Source organism: Panulirus ornatus, chromosome 11, assembly GCF_036320965.1.
Source record: "Panulirus ornatus isolate Po-2019 chromosome 11, ASM3632096v1, whole genome shotgun sequence".
Lineage (NCBI taxonomy): Eukaryota > Metazoa > Arthropoda > Malacostraca > Decapoda > Palinuridae > Panulirus > Panulirus ornatus.
Genome location: NC_092234.1, coordinates 14860114 through 14878815, shown reverse-complemented (window position 1 = coordinate 14878815; position 18702 = coordinate 14860114). Strand labels below are relative to the sequence as shown.

General features: G+C 39.2%; 1 protein-coding gene across 1 annotated transcript; it reads right to left on the bottom strand.

Annotated features, from left to right (window-relative positions):
• Nucleotides 1-4634: 4634 nt before the first annotated feature.
• On the bottom strand, nucleotides 4635-17084 carry Nufip (nuclear FMR1 interacting protein 1). The gene is made up of 2 exons (XM_071666637.1): nucleotides 16932-17084; nucleotides 4635-10000 (listed from the first exon to the last, which is right to left on the bottom strand). The coding sequence occupies exon 2, from the start codon at nucleotides 9957-9959 to the stop codon at nucleotides 7746-7748; it is 2214 nt and encodes a 737-aa protein (XP_071522738.1). The 5' UTR covers nucleotides 9960-10000; nucleotides 16932-17084; the 3' UTR covers nucleotides 4635-7745.
• Nucleotides 17085-18702: the final 1618 nt, after the last annotated feature.

The window sequence follows — 18702 nt, the reverse complement described above, 5'->3', positions numbered from 1 at the left end:
AAAGGAACCTGGATGTTTTGGCTCTGAGTGAAACGAAGCTCAAGGGTAAAGGGGAAGAGTGGTTTGGAAATGTCTGGGGAGTGAAGTCAGGGGTTAGTGAGAGGACAAGAGCAAGGGAAGGAGTAGCAATACTCCTTAAACAGGAGTTGTGGGAGTATGTGATAGAATGTAAGAAAGTAAATTCTCGATTAATATGGGTAAAATTGAAAGTTGATGGAGAGAGGTGGGTGATTATTGGTGCATATGCACCTGGGCATGAGAAGAAAGATCATGAGAGGCAAGTGTTTTGGGAGCAGCTGAATGAGTGTGTTAGCGGTTTTGATGCACGAGACCGGGTTATAGTGATGGGTGATTTGAATGCAAAGGTGAGTAATGTGGCAGTTGAGGGAATAATTGGTATGCATGGGGTGTTCAGTGTTGTAAATGGAAATGGTGAAGAGCTTGTAGATTTATGTGCTGAAAAAGGACTGATGATTGGGAATACCTGGTTTAAAAAGCGAGATATACATAAGTATACTTATGTAAGTAGGAGAGATGGCCAGAGAGCGTTATTGGATTACGTGTTAATTGACAGGCGTGCGAAAGAGAGACTTTTGGATGTTAATGTGCTGAGAGGTGCAACTGGAGGGATGTCTGATCATTATCTTGTGGAGGCTAAGGTGAAGATTAGTATGGGTTTTCAGAAAAGAGGAGTGAATGTTGGGGTGAAGAAGGTGGTGAGAGTAAGTGAGCTTGGGAAGGAGACCTGTGTGGGGAAGTACCAGGAGAGACTGTGTACAGAATGGAAAAAGGTGAGAACAATGGAAGTAAGGGGAGTGGGGGAGGAATGGGATGTATTTAGGGAATCAGTGATGGATTGCGCAAAAGATGCTTGTGGCATGAGAAGAGTGGGAGGTGGGCTGTTTAGAAAGGGTAGTGAGTGGTGGGATGAAGAAGTAAGAGTATTAGTGAAAGAGAAGAGAGAGGCATTTGGACGATTTTTGCAGGGAAAAAATGCAATTGAGTGGGAGAAGTATAAAAGAAAGAGACAGGAGGTCAAGAGAAAGGTGCAAGAGGTGAAAAAAAGGGCAAATGAGAGTTGGGGTGAGAGACTATCAGTAAATTTTAGGGAGAATAAAAAGATGTTCTGGAAGGAGGTAAATAAAGTGCGTAAGACAAGGGAGCAAATGGGAACTTCAGTGAAGGGCGTAAATGGGGAGGTGATAACAAGTAGTGGTGATGTGAGAAGGAGATGGAATGAGTATTTTGAAGGTTTGTTGAATGTGTCTGATGACAGAGTGGCAGATATAGGGTGTTTTGGTCGAGGTGGTGTGCAAAGTGAGAGGGTTGGGGAAAATGATTTGGTAAACAGAGAAGAGGTAGTAAAAGCTTTGCGGAAGATGAAAGCCGGCAAGGCAGCAGGTTTGGATGGTATTGCAGTGGAATTTATTAAAAAAGGGGGTGACTGTATTGTTGACTGGTTGGTAAGGTTATTTAATGTATGTATGACTCATAGTGAGGTGCCTGAGGATTGGCGGAATGCGTGCATAGTGCCATTGTACAAAGGCAAAGGGGATAAGAGTGAGTGCTCAAATTACAGAGGTATAAGTTTGTTGAGTATTCCTGGTAAATTATATGGGAGGGTATTGATTGAGAGGGTGAAGGCATGTACAGAGCATCAGATTGGGGAAGAGCAGTGCGGTTTCAGAAGTGGTAGAGGATGTGTGGATCAGGTGTTTGCTTTGAAGAATGTATGTGAGAAATATTTAGAAAAGCAAATGGATTTGTATGTAGCATTTATGGATCTGGAGAAGGCATATGATAGAGTTGATAGAGATGCTCTGTGGAAGGTATTAAGAATATATGGTGTGGGAGGCAAGTTGTTGGAAGCAGTGAAAAGTTTTTATCGAGGATGTAAGGCATGTGTACGTGTAGGAAGAGAGGAAAGTGATTGGTTCTCAGTGAATGTAGGTTTGCGGCAGGGGTGTGTGATGTCTCCATGGTTGTTTAATTTGTTTATGGATGGGGTTGTTAGGGAGGTAAATGCAAGAGTCCTGGAAAGAGGGGCAAGTATGAAGTCTGTTGGGGATGAGAGAGCCTGGGAAGTGAGTCAGTTGTTGTTCGCTGATGATACAGCGCTGGTGGCTGATTCATGTGAGAAACTGCAGAAGCTGGTGACTGAGTTTGGTAAAGTGTGTGGAAGAAGAAAGTTAAGAGTAAATGTGAATAAGAGCAAGGTTATTAGGTACAGTAGGGTTGAGGGTCAAGTCAATTGGGAGGTAAGTTTGAATGGAGAAAAACTGGAGGAAGTGAAGTGTTTTAGATATCTGGGAGTGGATCTGTCAGCGGATGGAACCATGGAAGCGGAAGTGGATCATAGGGTGGGGGAGGGGGCGAAAATTTTGGGAGCCTTGAAAAATGTGTGGAAGTCGAGAACATTATCTCGGAAAGCAAAAATGGGTATGTTTGAAGGAATAGTGGTTCCAACAATGTTGTATGGTTGCGAGGCGTGGGCTATGGATAGAGTTGTGCGCAGGAGGATGGATGTGCTGGAAATGAGATGTTTGAGGACAATGTGTGGTGTGAGGTGGTTTGATCGAGTAAGTAACGTAAGGGTAAGAGAGATGTGTGGAAATAAAAAGAGCGTGGTTGAGAGAGCAGAAGAGGGTGTTTTGAAATGGTTTGGGCACATGGAGAGAATGAGTGAGGAAAGATTGACCAAGAGGATATATGTGTCGGAGGTGGAGGGAACGAGGAGAAGAGGGAGACCAAATTGGAGGTGGAAAGATGGAGTGAAAAAGATTTTGTGTGATCGGGGCCTGAACATGCAGGAGGGTGTAAGGAGGGCAAGGAATAGAGTGAATTGGAGCGATGTGGTATACAGGGGTTGACGTGCTGTCAGTGGAGTGAATCAAGGCATGTGAGGCGTCTGGGGTGGACCATGGAAAGCTGTGTAGGTAATGTATACACGTGTGTGGACATGTGTATGTACATGTGTATGGGGGGGGGGTTGGGCCATTTCTTTCGTCTGTTTCCTTGCGCTACCTCGCAGACGCGGGAGACAGCGACAGAGTATAAAAAAAAAAAAAATAAAAAAAAAATAAAAAAAAACTATTTCATACAAGGACAAAAAACAAACATTCAGCTGTATTGTTTCTTCATTTTGTAGAAACTTTTTAGTCATTAAATGAAGTACCTATCATAAATTCAAAGCCCTTCAGTGTTTTCATACTAACTTAAAGTCCTTCTCCTTTGGACAATGGTATAATGCCAGTACTCATCTAATCTTTTAGTGTATAATTTATGTTTCAAGTTCCAGGCATACACAGCTTCAAAATCTCAAATACTTTTTTTTTCTTTGTAAACATCCCCACACTTCTCTGATTCTGTCAGTCCTCCATTATGCTAAGCAACTGCACAATTCTATTTTGTATCATTTTCATCTGAAGCAAAGTCTCTTTTAACTCTGCATTCCCTAATTACCTTTTTTCATATTTACCCACTTTATTCTCCTGTCTTCATTTCTAAACACTGAATCTTATTATTCAAATGTGCACCCACTATCAAATCAGGCTTCCAATTCCTCTAGTGCACCTTATATGCATAGAGTGAAGATGTATTAGACAAGTCTGGGAAAGTGCTAGTAACAGAGGATTAGGTTTGTAAGAGATGGAGAGAGCATTTAAAGAATAGATTAGCGATGATGGAGAAAGTTGCATCAATTGATAAGAGCACAATGGAAAATCAAGGCATGGAAAGAGAAATAATTAAAAGGGAGAATAATTTATGAAAAAAATTGGAAAGAAAAGAAAGAAAAGTTCTTAAAGGGTAGGAAGGCTGGGGTTATTGATGGAGTATTGAACAAAGGTGGTCAAACTATTGTGGGGTGAATTTGGAATGTGTGCATGAAAGCATGGGACAGTGTTCAGGTGCCCTATGATTGGACAGCCATCAATTGTTCCACAATATTAAGAAATGGGCAGTGAAAGTGGAAGTATGAATCATCAAGGAATAGGTTTCCTTGCACATGCTGTAAATCTGCATACCCTCTAGTTGCACTCCCCTTAAAAGAGCCAGACTAGAATAATCAACATCCAGCTCCCTAATCAGCAGTATGCCAAGTGGGTTTGGTTTTGCTTTCAGATGTACAGTATCAAAGAAAAGAATGTACAGTCACACTGCAGCATAGCTATTAGTCTACCACAAATTCAAATGACACAAGCTTTCCATCAGTATTTTTTTCCAACTGTCCTTTAGTATATCACCTTAACTCTGTCTTCTACCTTCCCTCAGTGCACATTGGTTAAGTAACCCTCAGTCTTGTCCTTCCTTTACTTATGTAAACCATGCAATACTCTCAAAGGTCTTCAGTTCCCCCAGTTTGGTCTTAAACCAAGTTATTGTGTTACTATTCTGCTCAGTCAAGCTGATGGGGGTAGCAACCTATCTTATAGAGCACTTAACTGACACCTGTTTCACATAAGCAATAGCCATACATGTAAAAGTTTTCAGCTTTCTTTGAGCAGTGGTGTAAGACAGGTTTCAACCTTGAAAGATGGGATGGTCAGCATCAATAACATTTGAGTAAGAACACAAGTCCCACCTCGCTGTGACAGTGGGAAAACATTCACATTAGAAACAGACAAAATATTAAGCAAGATTTATGATGAAATTTATTTCTCATATCATACACAACACTTTACTGAGTACTATCATTGGATATACAAAACACTTTTCCATGAATTAGATATCTTCAAACTTAACAAATACAAATGTGCCATTTTTACAATTTCAGAACAAAGAAAACCTTATCATAGGCATATGATAGAGTTGATGGAGATGCTCTGTGGAAGGTATTAAGAATATATGGTGTGGGAGGCAAGTTGTTAGAAGCAGTGAAAAGTTTTTATCGAGGATGTAAGGCATGTGTATGTGTAGGAAGAGAGGAAAGTGATTGGTTCTCAGTGAATGTAGGTTTGCGGCAGGGGTGTGTGATGTCTCCATGGTTGTTTAATTTGTTTATGGATGGGGTTGTTAGGGAGGTGAATGCAAGAGTTTTGGAAAGAGGGGCAAGTATGAAGTCTGTTGGGGATGAGAGAGCTTGGGAAGTGAGTCAGTTGTTGTTCGCTGATGATACAGCGCTGGTGGCTGATTCATGTAAGAAACTGCAGAAGCTGGTGACTGAGTTTGGTAAAGTGTGTGAAAGAAGAAAGTTAAGAGTAAATGTGAATAAGAGCAAGGTTATTAGGTACAGTAGGGTTGAAGGTCAAGTCAATTGGGAGCTAAGTTTGAATGGAGAAAAACTGGAGGAAGTAACGTGTTTTAGATATCTGGGAGTGGATCTGGCAGCGGATGGAACCATGGAAGCGGAAGTGGATCACAGGTTGGGGGAGTGGGCGAAAATTCTGGGAGCCTTGAAGAATGTGTGGAAGTCGAGAACATTATCTCGAAAAGCAAAAATGGGTATGTTTGAAGGAATAGTGGTTCCAACAATGTTGTATGGTTGTGAGGCGTGGGCTATGGATAGAGTTGTGCGCAGGAGGATGGATGTGCTGGAAATGAGATGTTTGAGGACAATGTGTGGTGTGAGGTGGTTTGATCGAGTAAGTAACGTAAGGGTAAGAGAGATGTGTGGAAATAAAAAGAGCGTGGTTGAGAAAGCAGAAGAGGGTGTCTTGAAATGGTTTGGGCACATGGAGAGAATGAGTGAGGAAAGATTGACCAAGAGGATATATGTGTCAGAGGCGGAGGGAACGAGGAGAAGTGGGAGACCAAATTGGAGGTGGAAAGATGGAGTGAAAAAGATTTTGTGTGATCGGGGCCTGAACATGCAGGAGGGTGAAAGGAGGGCAAGGAATAGAGTGAATTGGATCGATGTGGTATACCGGGGTTGACGTGCTGTCAGTGGATTGAATCAGGGCATGTGAAGCGTCTGGGGTAAACCATGGAAAGCTGTGTAGGTATGTATATTTGCGTGTGTGGACGTATGGATATACATGTGTATGGGGGTGGGTTGGGCCATTTCTTTCATCTGTTTCCTTGCGCTACCTCGCAAACACGGGAGACAACGGCAAAAAAAAAAAAAAAAGTTTCATAAGACAATTAACAGACTGGATTGTTATGCACCTATGTAGATATGTGCACTCAGATATTATAAAAGAATGTAACAACAAAGAAACATACCTAATATCACCATGGAAATCTACTAAAAAGCTTGAATTATGCAATTCTTTTGTGAGTAATTAAAAACAAATGAAAGTGAGAGGGAAAATCATCACAATGAAGAAATCTCATCAAAATCAGTAATATGGTACATAAAGTTTAACATTATCATACAGTATGTAAACAATCAACTTTTATTTCCATCAAGTTTATTTCATAAACTAAATGAACAAAGAGTAATTCATTTCAAGAAAATGTGATCTAACTAAAATACATATCCTTGCTAAGTTCGCAAGATTCTTCAAACACTGTTAATCTGATACAATCAAGCCTTGGCACATAAAGGCTTCACTTTGATCACTTATGGGAATATCAAACATTTCCACCAAGTGGAATAAAAAGATGGAAGAGTAAACAGTATTGTCAATCAAAGAGAAGAGGAGCAAATTCCTTAATATCATGACAAGAAGTCAACAAAATACTCATATAAAAAGTCAATAAAATACGCATATAAAAAGTTAAGTCAAACTGGAAGTAGTTTATACAGCACATATGCTCTTTAAAAATATTGTACCTTAATCAAAGTGGCACAATTAGAAAAGGTCATCATGGGAATGAGAAATGTTTTGCAATTCTATGTGGTTAAAATAGAGCAGTTCCAAGTCTTCAATATTGATTAATGTAACAAATGGATAAGACTAATACAGTATATTAAAGGAGTGATTTTTCAGCTATGGTTATGTTGACATGAAGCAAGCCTGAGGAAGCTGCACAGTAACAAAGGATACAGCTGAGACAATACACAGTAATCTGCTATGAAATCTTCAGTTAATAACAGTATCATTTCAAAGATTGGTGAATAAATACCTGAAGTTCCATCATAATGTCCTTCCATTGGTAACATTTAATCCTTAAACTAGTACACATTTAAATGTATAATTACTATACTATAAAGTTACAGAGACAGTAACAAATAAGCTGCAAGACAAACAACTAATCTTCAGTTTTTGGAATATCAAGAAAATTTTCTTGTTAGTGATGGAATTAAGCAAGAATCTGAATATCTATTGGCCTAGTGTTAAAATGCACCATACACTACTTTAAACACTCCTGATATTTCACTGAAATTTTGTGCACTAATCATTAACTAGTTGTTTTTCAATGTCTTACTTTAAATCCAGTTATGCAAGTTATTTCAAAAGTTTATTTTTTACCTTCAATTTCATGTACAATTCAAGTATAAGCATATCACAGTGCATCTTTCATTCACCATGATAAAGTAGCAATACAATAATCTAATGGATGTTATTCATTATCAGGTTCTCTTGTTCAGCAAAACAAGAGCATTACATGAAAATCTATTACATTATGTTTTCACAGATATGACTCACTTATATTTGTACTTATATTTCTCCACACACTTTCAGGCATCCTTGCCCTTTGCCAGCCTGCAGGCTTGGGATCCCCTTCTGCACATTTAATTTCCAGTGAATACGCATGATCCAATCCATACAGTATAGTTATGGGAAAATGCCAAAAATAATGAGACACAAACATTCTCCACTCCAACTCTTCTAGCTTAATCTTATACTGTTAACTTATCGTCAACTTTTATTTTCATTTGGCAAGTCTACTGTCCTCTCATTATCCTTCAATAAAGTGTCAGTGCCTTTGCATACCACAATTTCAGAATCAACATTAGACTCCTCATTCTTTCCTTTCTTACTCACCACCTCTTTATCACTTTCATATCCACCATCATCTTCAATAACACTAAAACTGCCACCAGTTCTCTCTGTTGCAGTTGTATTATGATCTACAAAGTCACTTGCACAAATGTCAAGCTTACTCTTTTTATCTTTATCAACAAGGACTTCACTTCTTGCTGATTCATCAACTATTTCCTCTAAGTTTCTCACTTCTTCCTCCACTTTCTCTGCCTTCTTTTCTTCCTGCATTTTCTCTGTTTTCCTTTCTCCTCTAGCCTCACTTTTTCCAAATGTTTCTCCTACCTCTTTACTTTCTTTAATGGGTCCTATCTTTAGTCCTTCTATCATTCCTTGTCCACCCATTACCTTTTCATCAGTAACATCTTTCATTTCAACACATTCACTGATATGATTATTAATGGGTCCTATCTTTTCTCCTATCATTCTTTGTTCACCCATTACCTTTTCACTGGTAACATCTTTCATTTCAACACATTCACTATCGTCAATCACATCAAAAAAATCATTTTCAACAATGAATCGCACACACTGAAGGATTACATTCCTTTCATGTACAATATATGGTTGTAAGAGTTTCTCCAGTAATGTTTTGCGTCTCTTTGGGAATGGAAATCTTTTAGGTGCCACAAGTCCTTTGGTCCCCTTCTGATGTCTTGGTTGTCTTCTGATTTTACGTTTGCCTGCAGTATTTGCATTCTGAGTTACATTCTGCTCATTTCCACCTGTATCCTCACTCTTCTTCTGGCTTTGTGAAGGATCATATATAACGCTATTCAAAGGGAGTGTCTTCAGTTTTTCATCATTCTGACTAGGAACTGGTAAATCTTCACTTTCCTCTTCTGAATCAGAATAGGCACCCATCAAGGAACCTAATGCACCCCCAAGAACAAGTGTTCCAGCACTAGCATCCTTATCTTTAATTACTGTGTGCCATTCTTCATCATCACTGATATCAATATCGGCATCTTTATATGTTTCCATGTTATCATCTCTATCAACTATGTCTAAATTTTTATTTCCAAAATAACTTACTTCACCTGTACTCTCATAAAACTGCTTTGTACCTCTGAAGGCAGGAAGACCATCTTTAACTTCACTATCTGAATCTAAGAGGTCTACTTCAAGGAATGCCTTAGGCAAAGAAGTAGGTCCATCCCATCTTCGAGTCTTCTTTCGTTTGATTTTGCCTCTTCCATTCTTCGATTCATCAGGTGCATTTATCGTTGAGACATCTTCAGCCGCCTCTTTTTTAATATATTTGTGTGTTTTACCATCTCTGTATTCTTTCTGCATAACAGTCTTAACAGTTTTGTTGTATTTTCCCTTGTCCTTTTTGAATGGTTTTTTATTCTGACCTAACTTTTCACCCCTTTTCAACTTTTCCATTTGTTCTGCCCTTCGCAGTTCTGCTCTTTGAGCAGTTGGAAACCTCTTCTTTCTCTCTGCAATCCATGTCTCATCATCAATTTGTAAATTGGCAAAATTGACAAGCATGTGTTGGTTATTAATATGCTGATCAATTATCTTTATGTGAGCACTTAATTTACACTCTGGAAATGGACACTCAACATGCTCTTTTAAATGTTCATCAAGCCTCTGCTTATTATAAAACGTGCGGTTGCAAGGTCCACATGATAAAAATCTTCTTTTTTCTCTTTCAGAATAATAATTGGCAGCGGTATGGTAGTATGCTGCCCTAGAGTTTGCGACAGGCATTCCCTGTGAATGGGCAGGATACTGATATTCCAGAGGCACAGATCCAAAGTTAATTCCATCTGAGTTATGTACAGTGTAAGGACTGTGACCAGAGTTATGATGAGGATGTAAGCCAAAACTAGATTTAGAATTATCAATCATGTTTTGCACTTTTTCACATTGAGCTTGGTATGCCTGACAGTCTTCATGGTTACCAGTTTCCCTAGACACTTCTTTCAGTCTATTACGGGTCTGTAATTCAGCACGTATCTCAGGAGTCATCCATGCTGCTTCTTTTTGGTGCTGGTAACCCACAGGAGGCTGTTCTGGTGGGCCATAATAATTCCACTTTAGTGGTAGATGGCCTGGAGCTACAAAGGAGTTCCCCTCCATTATTGTTTGACACGGCTAAGCTGAGGCTGCTCACTCAAAATCTGCCAATATAAAGGGCTAAAATCACTAAATGGTTTATCCTCACAATAATGACTGGTTAGCAATGTAGTTGTGGCTTTTAACTATTAAAGCATACAAGTAATGGATAAAAAAAAATATACTCAAAAATCAAGAACAGTTGAGCCTCCTCCTCCTCCATCCCCTACTATTAAAGGATCCACATTTACGAGTTTAACATTCTACTGATCTAATCACGTAATGTTCAACTCATATAATCAAGCTGATTAGTTACTGTAACATGGTCAAATTCCCCATTAATTCAACAGAAAAATACCTAAACTCATCCATGTGCACATCTCATTAGGACTTGGGATTCTCCAACAAACTGTTCCTTCAGCTACTTTTTCTAAAATGTTATCCTTTGCTTAATCCAGACATAAATAATGAGGTGTGGTAATCACATTGCATGTTTATAGAAAATCTATTGTATGCATTTCCTCTGTGTGTTGAAACTGAACAGATCTGAAGTTCAACAAAGTTAATCCTTATATAAATCAACACAGGCATGATGATAGAAACCAAATCATGCCTCTATAAATGTCTGTCTATATGTCCATCATTTTGGCTTACAGTCATTAGCTCTGCCAAGGTATTTTGCACCTGTATGTAATGAAATTACTCATTTCACTGGTCTTCAGCTCATGGCCAAAGAATAGGTTGAATGCCTGTCTCTATGTGCATGTCCCAAACTTAAGTTTGTGCTAAAATGTGTTGGATTTTAACCATACTTGGAAGGTTGCTTGTTTCAAGAATTCTCAGCTCATGTCCAAAGAAAAAAATGAAACATGTTCATGTACTCATTTATAAGTACATCCTAAGCTTTAGCTGCAAATATCAATGTTGAATTTTCTGAAAAACACAGAGAACTAATTTCTCTTATACATGGCCTTGTTAGGTTTAGAAAGAGTTATATTGTAAATCCTTAAGTTGTACATTACATCTCTATGTCCTAAGAATTCAATTTCCTGTTACTGGCACTAACAAACTGAGTTGGATTTTTCTCTAACAGGAGGCAATTACTCATCTTATGAATCCCTCCTTCAGGTTTAAAGATACAAGCATTAATGCATCCACCCATCCATATGTCCAGAACTTTAATCATGCTAAATCAAAATGGATTCAAATCAAAGTTATTACTACCTAATGTTTCTACCTAATGCTCCTGCCTAAATGTTCCTACCTACTACTGTTATCTACTGCTCCTACCATTTTGCCAAAAGGCAGGGCTAGCACATAGTGCTCACAGCAGGAAAATCTAGAGCTGTGTTCAGTGTTGTCAAAAGTGTTATGTGTAACAAAGAGAGATTGTCTGTTTGTAGACAGAAAGCCAGCAGTCCACATGTGGGTGAGGCAGAAAGCGAAAAGAGCTACCTGGGTCAGCGGAGTGTAACTTGATAACCACTGAAGTGCTGGCCCACTACACAACTGTCACTAACCCTCCCAGTACCCAGACGGGTAGTACTGGTAATATACCTCCCTGGTTGTTGGTTGCCTACTAACTACTACCTATTACTTGTAAATCCACTCAAGTTTGTACACAAAGCCAATTCACACATCACCATGAATTTGTACGCAAAGAATAAACTTATTTTTTTTTTTTTTTTTTTTATACTTTGTCGCTGTCTCCCGCGTTTGCGAGGTAGCGCAAGGAAACAGACGAAAGAAATGGCCCAACCCCCCCCATACACATGTACATACACACGTCCACACACGCAAATATACATACCTACACAGCTTTCCTTGGTTTACCCCGGACGCTTCACATGCCTTGATTCAATCCACTGACAGCACGTCAACCCCTGTATACCACATCGCTCCAATTCACTCTATTCCTTGCCCTCCTTTCACCCTCCTGCATGTTCAGGCCCCGATCACACAAAATCCTTTTCACTCCATCTTTCCACCTCCAATTTGGTCTCCCTCTTCTCCTCGTTCCCTCCACCTCCGACACATATATCCTCTTTGTCAATCTTTCCTCACTCATTCTCTCCATGTGCCCAAACCATTTCAAAACACCCTCTTCTGCTCTCTCAACCACGCTCTTTTTATTTCCACACATCTCTCTTACCCTTACGTTACTTACTCGATCAAACCACCTCACACCACACATTGTCCTCAAACATCTCATTTCCAGCACATCCATCCTCCTGCGCACAACTCTATCCATAGCCCACGCCTCGCAACCATACAACATTGTTGGAACTACTATTCCTTCAAACATACCCATTTTTGCTTTCCGGGATAATGTTCTCGACTTCCACACATTTTTCAAGGCTCCCAAAATTTTCGCCCCCTCCCCCACCCTATGATCCACTTCCGCTTCCATGGTTCCATCCGCTGACAGATCCACTCCCAGATATCTAAAACACTTCACTTCCTCCAGTTTTTCTCCATTCAAACTCACCTCCCAATTGACTTGACCCTCAACCCTACTGTACCTAATAACCTTGCTCTTATTCACATTTACTCTTAACTTTCTTCTTCCACACACTTTACCAAACTCCGTCACCAGCTTCTGCAGTTTCTCACATGAATCCGCCACCAGCGCTGTATCATCAGCGAACAACAACTGACTCACTTCCCAAGCTCTCTCATCCCCAACAGACTTCATACTTGCCCCTCTTTCCAAGACTCTTGCATTTACCTCCCTAACAACCCCATCCATAAACAAATTAAACAACCATGGAGACATCACACACCCCTGCCGCAAACCTACATTCACTGAGAACCAATCACTTTCCTCTCTTCCTACACGTACACATGCCTTACATCCTCGATAAAAACTTTTCACTGCTTCTAACAACTTGCCTCCCACACCATATATTCTTAATACCTTCCACAGAGCATCTCTATCAACTCTATCATATGCCTTCTCCAGATCCATAAATGCTACATACAAATCCATTTGCTTTTCTAAGTATTTCTCACATACATTCTTATGTTTCCAAATATTAACTTTCTGAAATCATGCTCAATGTGGATCACACCAAGTGAGATTTCCCAATCTTTTCATCAATCATCTATCCAAGTCCAAACACTGAGCCAAATATATCTGTATTTTCATGTGCATCCATGCCATAATAACTTGCAGGATGACGAAGTGTATCAGTAGAGAAGGTGAGTGAAGAGGAATGCATGAGAAACGAGGAAAAAAAGTAATTCATTGAGTTAAGTATGATGACATGAAAAGCATGGAAGCCATCTCCATCACCCTCAGCCTGGCTTTCGTTCACATGGAAACAATTACATGGGAAATGCACCTAATTTTCTCTATAAGTGATCCTACGATGTTGGAGATCTCTGGTAAAAGATGAAAGGCAAAGAGTATAAATACTTCCAAAGAAAAATCACCTCCAATATCCTCCACAGACATGTCAGCCAATCTCCCTTTTTTTCAATTTTAGCATGTATAGCATGTCTAAATATTGCATATTCATATTATTCATCAAAAACACAGCAACAGTATGTAAAAAAAGAATATGAAACAGAGTTCAACAAAAGAAACAAAAACTTCAATATCGTCCTTGTATGTGCCAACTACTCTTACTTTTCACATTTTTAATGGATATATTTTGTTATACTTCTAATTACATGTATATTATGGTAATAATCTCAAACAGCACCCTATCAGTATGAGCTCTGAATAATGACCAACTGTAATCTGCAATGCTAGGTAATGTTTAAAGAATACTAAAAAATTGTGGAACATTACATTTGTTAAACAATACTAAACATGGCAATATGGGAAAATGAGTTAATGTGGGTGGTAATACCCTTGTAAAATATCTAAAGAACTTATAAAAAACCTACTTAAGCTCAATAGCAGAAACAATTGCAGAAATACACAAACATTATATTTGCCTCACTGTGTTGTGTTTACTGACATACAACATCATGCTGGTAGTGAATTTTCATAAGACTGGTATTGAAAAGTAAGATAAATCTTAATTGCTATGTTGGTTAGGTGAGATTTTCATAAGTTCTAATGACTTTTAACAATTATTACTATACCTACTTTTACACTGATTAACCTCACAGTACCCATATTGCCTCTATTTAACAGAAATCAACACAAAAGATATGACAGAGTAGTCTTCTGGAAGAATTTCAGTATTGCAAAAACTATATACAGCCCCTAAATCAGATGGAAGCCATTTTCCAAGCCAGTTTTGATGTGGAGCAAAACAGACTTTTACTGATGTTACCATCAACATCATGCCTGTGTATGATATATGAGCTGACACTGATATCAAGTTGATGCCATAAATGAATTAATTCTCCATGTCCTCACTTCTGGTCAGGAGCTGTTAAACTTGCCAATTACATCCCCTCACTCAACAGTGAACCAGGCCAAGAAAAAGGGATTTGATACAATGATAATTCATCAGCTTAGCTAAGCAAAGCCACTAGCACTGAATATAGAATGATGATCTTCAATGCCATTGTTGTGTTTAGAGAATATAATATGAGATGCATGGCATAATTTGGAGTACTATCTTTCAGTAAATGATACTTTGATGAACCAACAATGAAGCATTTGTCACCTCTGACACTTAGAAAACTTCACAGCCTTAGCAAATTCACAAAAAAATCCACCCATACATCCACTGCTTTCTATGATGGCTTAAATAACATGTGAGATTCTCCCACTCTCTTTGTGAGTATAGTGTGTGTGTGTGTGTGTGTGTGTGTGTGTGTGTGTGTGTGTGCATGGTGTCTTAAGGGCTGGCCAAGCCTTACCACCCAATAATACAATGTCCTCTGCTAAACATGACAAATACATCATCTTTCCCTCCTTAGATATCAGAAGTAATAGTCATGGCTGCACAATAAGCCAGCACTTCAGAAGCTACCCATGCAGTTCTCTTTTCTTTCTACCTCATCCACGCATAGGCAGCTGGCTCTCTCCACAAACAACCAATTTCCTCTCAAACTTAACACTTGACAACATCATTTACAAACATAGGTTAATATATGATTCAAGACCAAAAATATCATAACTACAATAGACTAAACATTCAAGAGTGAGAAACAAGACTAACACCTGCCCATTTCACCTTTAGTGTGTGTCTAGGGGCAGAAGCCAGGTTCACTCATGTTATAGGTAATACATGTTATGCACTTGACAAAAATATTCAATGCAATAGGGAATAATGCAAATATCGACAGAACATAATAAAACTTTACCTAACCTCACTTAAGAGGCCAAAATGATAGATTTTTTTTTTTTTTTTTGCTTTGTCGCTGTCTCCCGCGTTTGTGAGGTAGCGCAAGGAAACAGACGAAAGGAATGGCCCAACCCACCCCCATACACATGTATATACATACGTCCACACACGCAAATATACATACCTACACAGTTTTCCATGGTTTACCCCAGACGCTTCACATGCCTTGATTCAATCCACTGACAGCACGTCAACCCCGGTATACCACATCAATTCACTCTATTCCTTGCCCTCCTTTCACCCTCCTGCATGTTCAGGCCCTGATCACACAAAATCTTTTTCACTCCATCTTTCCACCTCCAATTTGGTCTCCCACTTCTCCTCGTTCCCTACACCTCCGACACATATATCCTCTTGGTCAATCTTTCCTTACTCATTCTCTCCATGTGCCCAAACCATTTCAAAACACCCTCTTCTGCTCTCTCAACCACGCTCTTTTTATTTCCACACATCTCTCTTACCCTTACGTTACTTACTCGATCAAACCACCTCACACCACACATTGTCCTCAAACATCTCATTTCCAGCACATCCATCCTCCTGCGCACAACTCTATCCATAGCCCACGCCTCGCAACCATACAACATTGTTGGAACCACTATTCCTTCAAACATACCCATTTTTGCTTTCCGAGATACTGTTCTCGACTTCCACACATTCTTCAAGGCTCCCAGAATTTTCACCCCCTCCCCCACCCTATGATCCACTTCCGCTTCCATGGTTCCATCCACTGCCAGATCCACTCCCAGATATCTAAAACACTTTACTTCCTCCAGTTTTTCTCCATTCAAACTTACCTCCCAATTGACTTGACCCTCAACCCTACTGTACCTAATTACCTTGCTCTTATTCACATTTACTCTTAACTTTCTTCTTTCACACACTTTACCAAACTCAGTCACCAGCTTCTGCAGTTTCTCACATAAATCAGCCACCAGCGCTGTATCATCAGCGAACAACAACTGACTCACTTCCCAAGCTCTCTCATCCCCAACAGACTTCATATATACATACACATATATATATACATATACATATATATATACACATATTCGTCTACAGCTCGGGATCAAACTTCTTCATCTGATTGTTGGCATCCAGTGCTACATTAACATTGCATTTTCATGAGCATAATCGGAATATTTTGAATAAATTATTAGGAAGATAAACTAAAATATTTAAACATTCTACTGATTTTTACTAGCATACTGTATTACCTATCTTAACATCACATTTTCTCATGTATACTACTGTTGACTTACCTAATACTATTCCGTAAACATAATGCCAAAAAAAATTCACAAGCCCTACCGACTTGAAGAGGTAATTCGGCTTGCTCGAGATTAACCCCACATTTTCACTGACCATCAGAGCCCTCCCCTGCTCCTCTCTTATCCAGTATTGCTTGACAGCCTTCTCAACTTCTAATTCTTATATCAAATGGTTAAACAATTTTACCAAAAGGGGATTTATAAGGTACAGGCAGGCCAATACTGATTTTGAAACATCAATGGAATCAATAATACACCTCTCCTGTATGCAACTTTGAAAAGTTCCGTATCAACTTCATAAAACGCGATCACATGTGGTACCTTAAACCTGTCAGCGTGCTCAGGGGGTCAACATGTGACCAAACACATCCTACATACATCACTTTCTTATCTAAATCCTTTAACTGACTTACCAGGCTCTCCAAGCAAAGAAGTCTCTTTAGAAGTTTTCTCCTGCTTTCGACGTTTACCAGTGGCCATTGTTACTTTAACATCTTCATATAAATCAGACGAAAATACAAGGATGTACGGATCTTCCTCTGCAACGCTTAAACAAGTTAGCAAACAATGACAGCGAACTAGATCTTGGATCATGTGCGAAGTTACAAATAAATACAACGAGCAATATTATTAACGAACGTATAAAAACTTTATACACTCCATAATAAATTTTATATACAACTTTATTTTTTTGGTTTACACTTCGTTTTCTCAAATTATATTGTCTCGTTAATTCTAAGTGATCTGTTCGGAGAAATGAATCTGTAACTAAAAAGTTTTATTATGCTGACAAACAGGTCTTTTATGAATGTGTATTTGCTTAGATCTATCATAATATGTAAAATAAAAGATTGCTTTGAATATATATATATATATATATATATATATATATATATATATATATATATATATATATATATATATATATATATATTTATTTTATTTGGCTTTGTCGCTGTCTCCCGCGTTTGCGAGGTAGCGCAAGGAAACAGACGAAAAGAAATGGCCAAACCCACCCCCATACACGTGTATATACACACACGTCCACACACGCAAATATACATACCTATACATCTCAATGTGCACATATATATACACACACAGACATACATATATACCCATGCACACAATTCGCACTGTCTGCCTTTATTCATTCCCATCGCCACCTCGCCACACATGGAATACCGTCCCCCTCCCCTCTCATGTGTGCGGGGTAGCGCTAGGAAAAGACAACAAAGGCCTCATTCGTTCACACTCAGTCTCTAGCTGTCATGCAATAATGCCCGAAACCACAGCTCCCTTTCCACATCCAGGCCCCACACAGCTTTCCATGGTTTACCCCAGACACTTCACATGCCCTGATTCAATCCACTGACAGCACGTCAACCCCGGTATACCACATCGATCCAATTCACTCTATTCCTCGCCCGCCTTTCACCCTCCTGCATGTTCAGGCCCCGATCACTCAAAATCTTTTTCACTCCATCTTTCCACCTCCAATATGGTCTCCCACTTCTCGTTCCCTCCACCTCCGACACATATATCCTCTTGGTCAACCTTTCCTCACTCATTCTCTCCATGTGCCCAAACCATTTCAAAACACCCTCTTCTGCTCTCTCAACCACGCTCTTTTTATTTCCACACATCTCTCTTACCCTTATATTACTTACTCGATCAAACCACCTCACACCACACATTGTCCTCAAACATCTCATTTCCAGCACATCCACCCTCCTGCGCACAACTCTATCCATAGCCCACGCCTCGCAACCATACAACATTGTTGGAACCACTATTCCTTCAAACATACCCATTTTTGCTTTCCGAGATAATGTTCTCGACTTCCACACATTCTTCAAGGCTTCCAGGATTTTCGCCCCCTCCCACACCCTATATATATATATATATGTATATATATATATATATATATATATATATATATATATATATATATATATATATATATATATATATATTTTTTTTTTTTTTTTTTTTTTTTCTCATACTATTCGCTATTTCCCGCGATAGCGAGGTAGCGTTAAGAACAGAGGACTGGGCCTTTGAGGGAATATCCTCACCTGGCCCTCTTCTCTGTTCCTTCTTTTGTAAAAAAAAAAAAAAAAAGAGAGGGAAGGATTTCCAGCCCCCCGCTCCCTTCCCTTTTAGTCGCCTTCTACGACACGC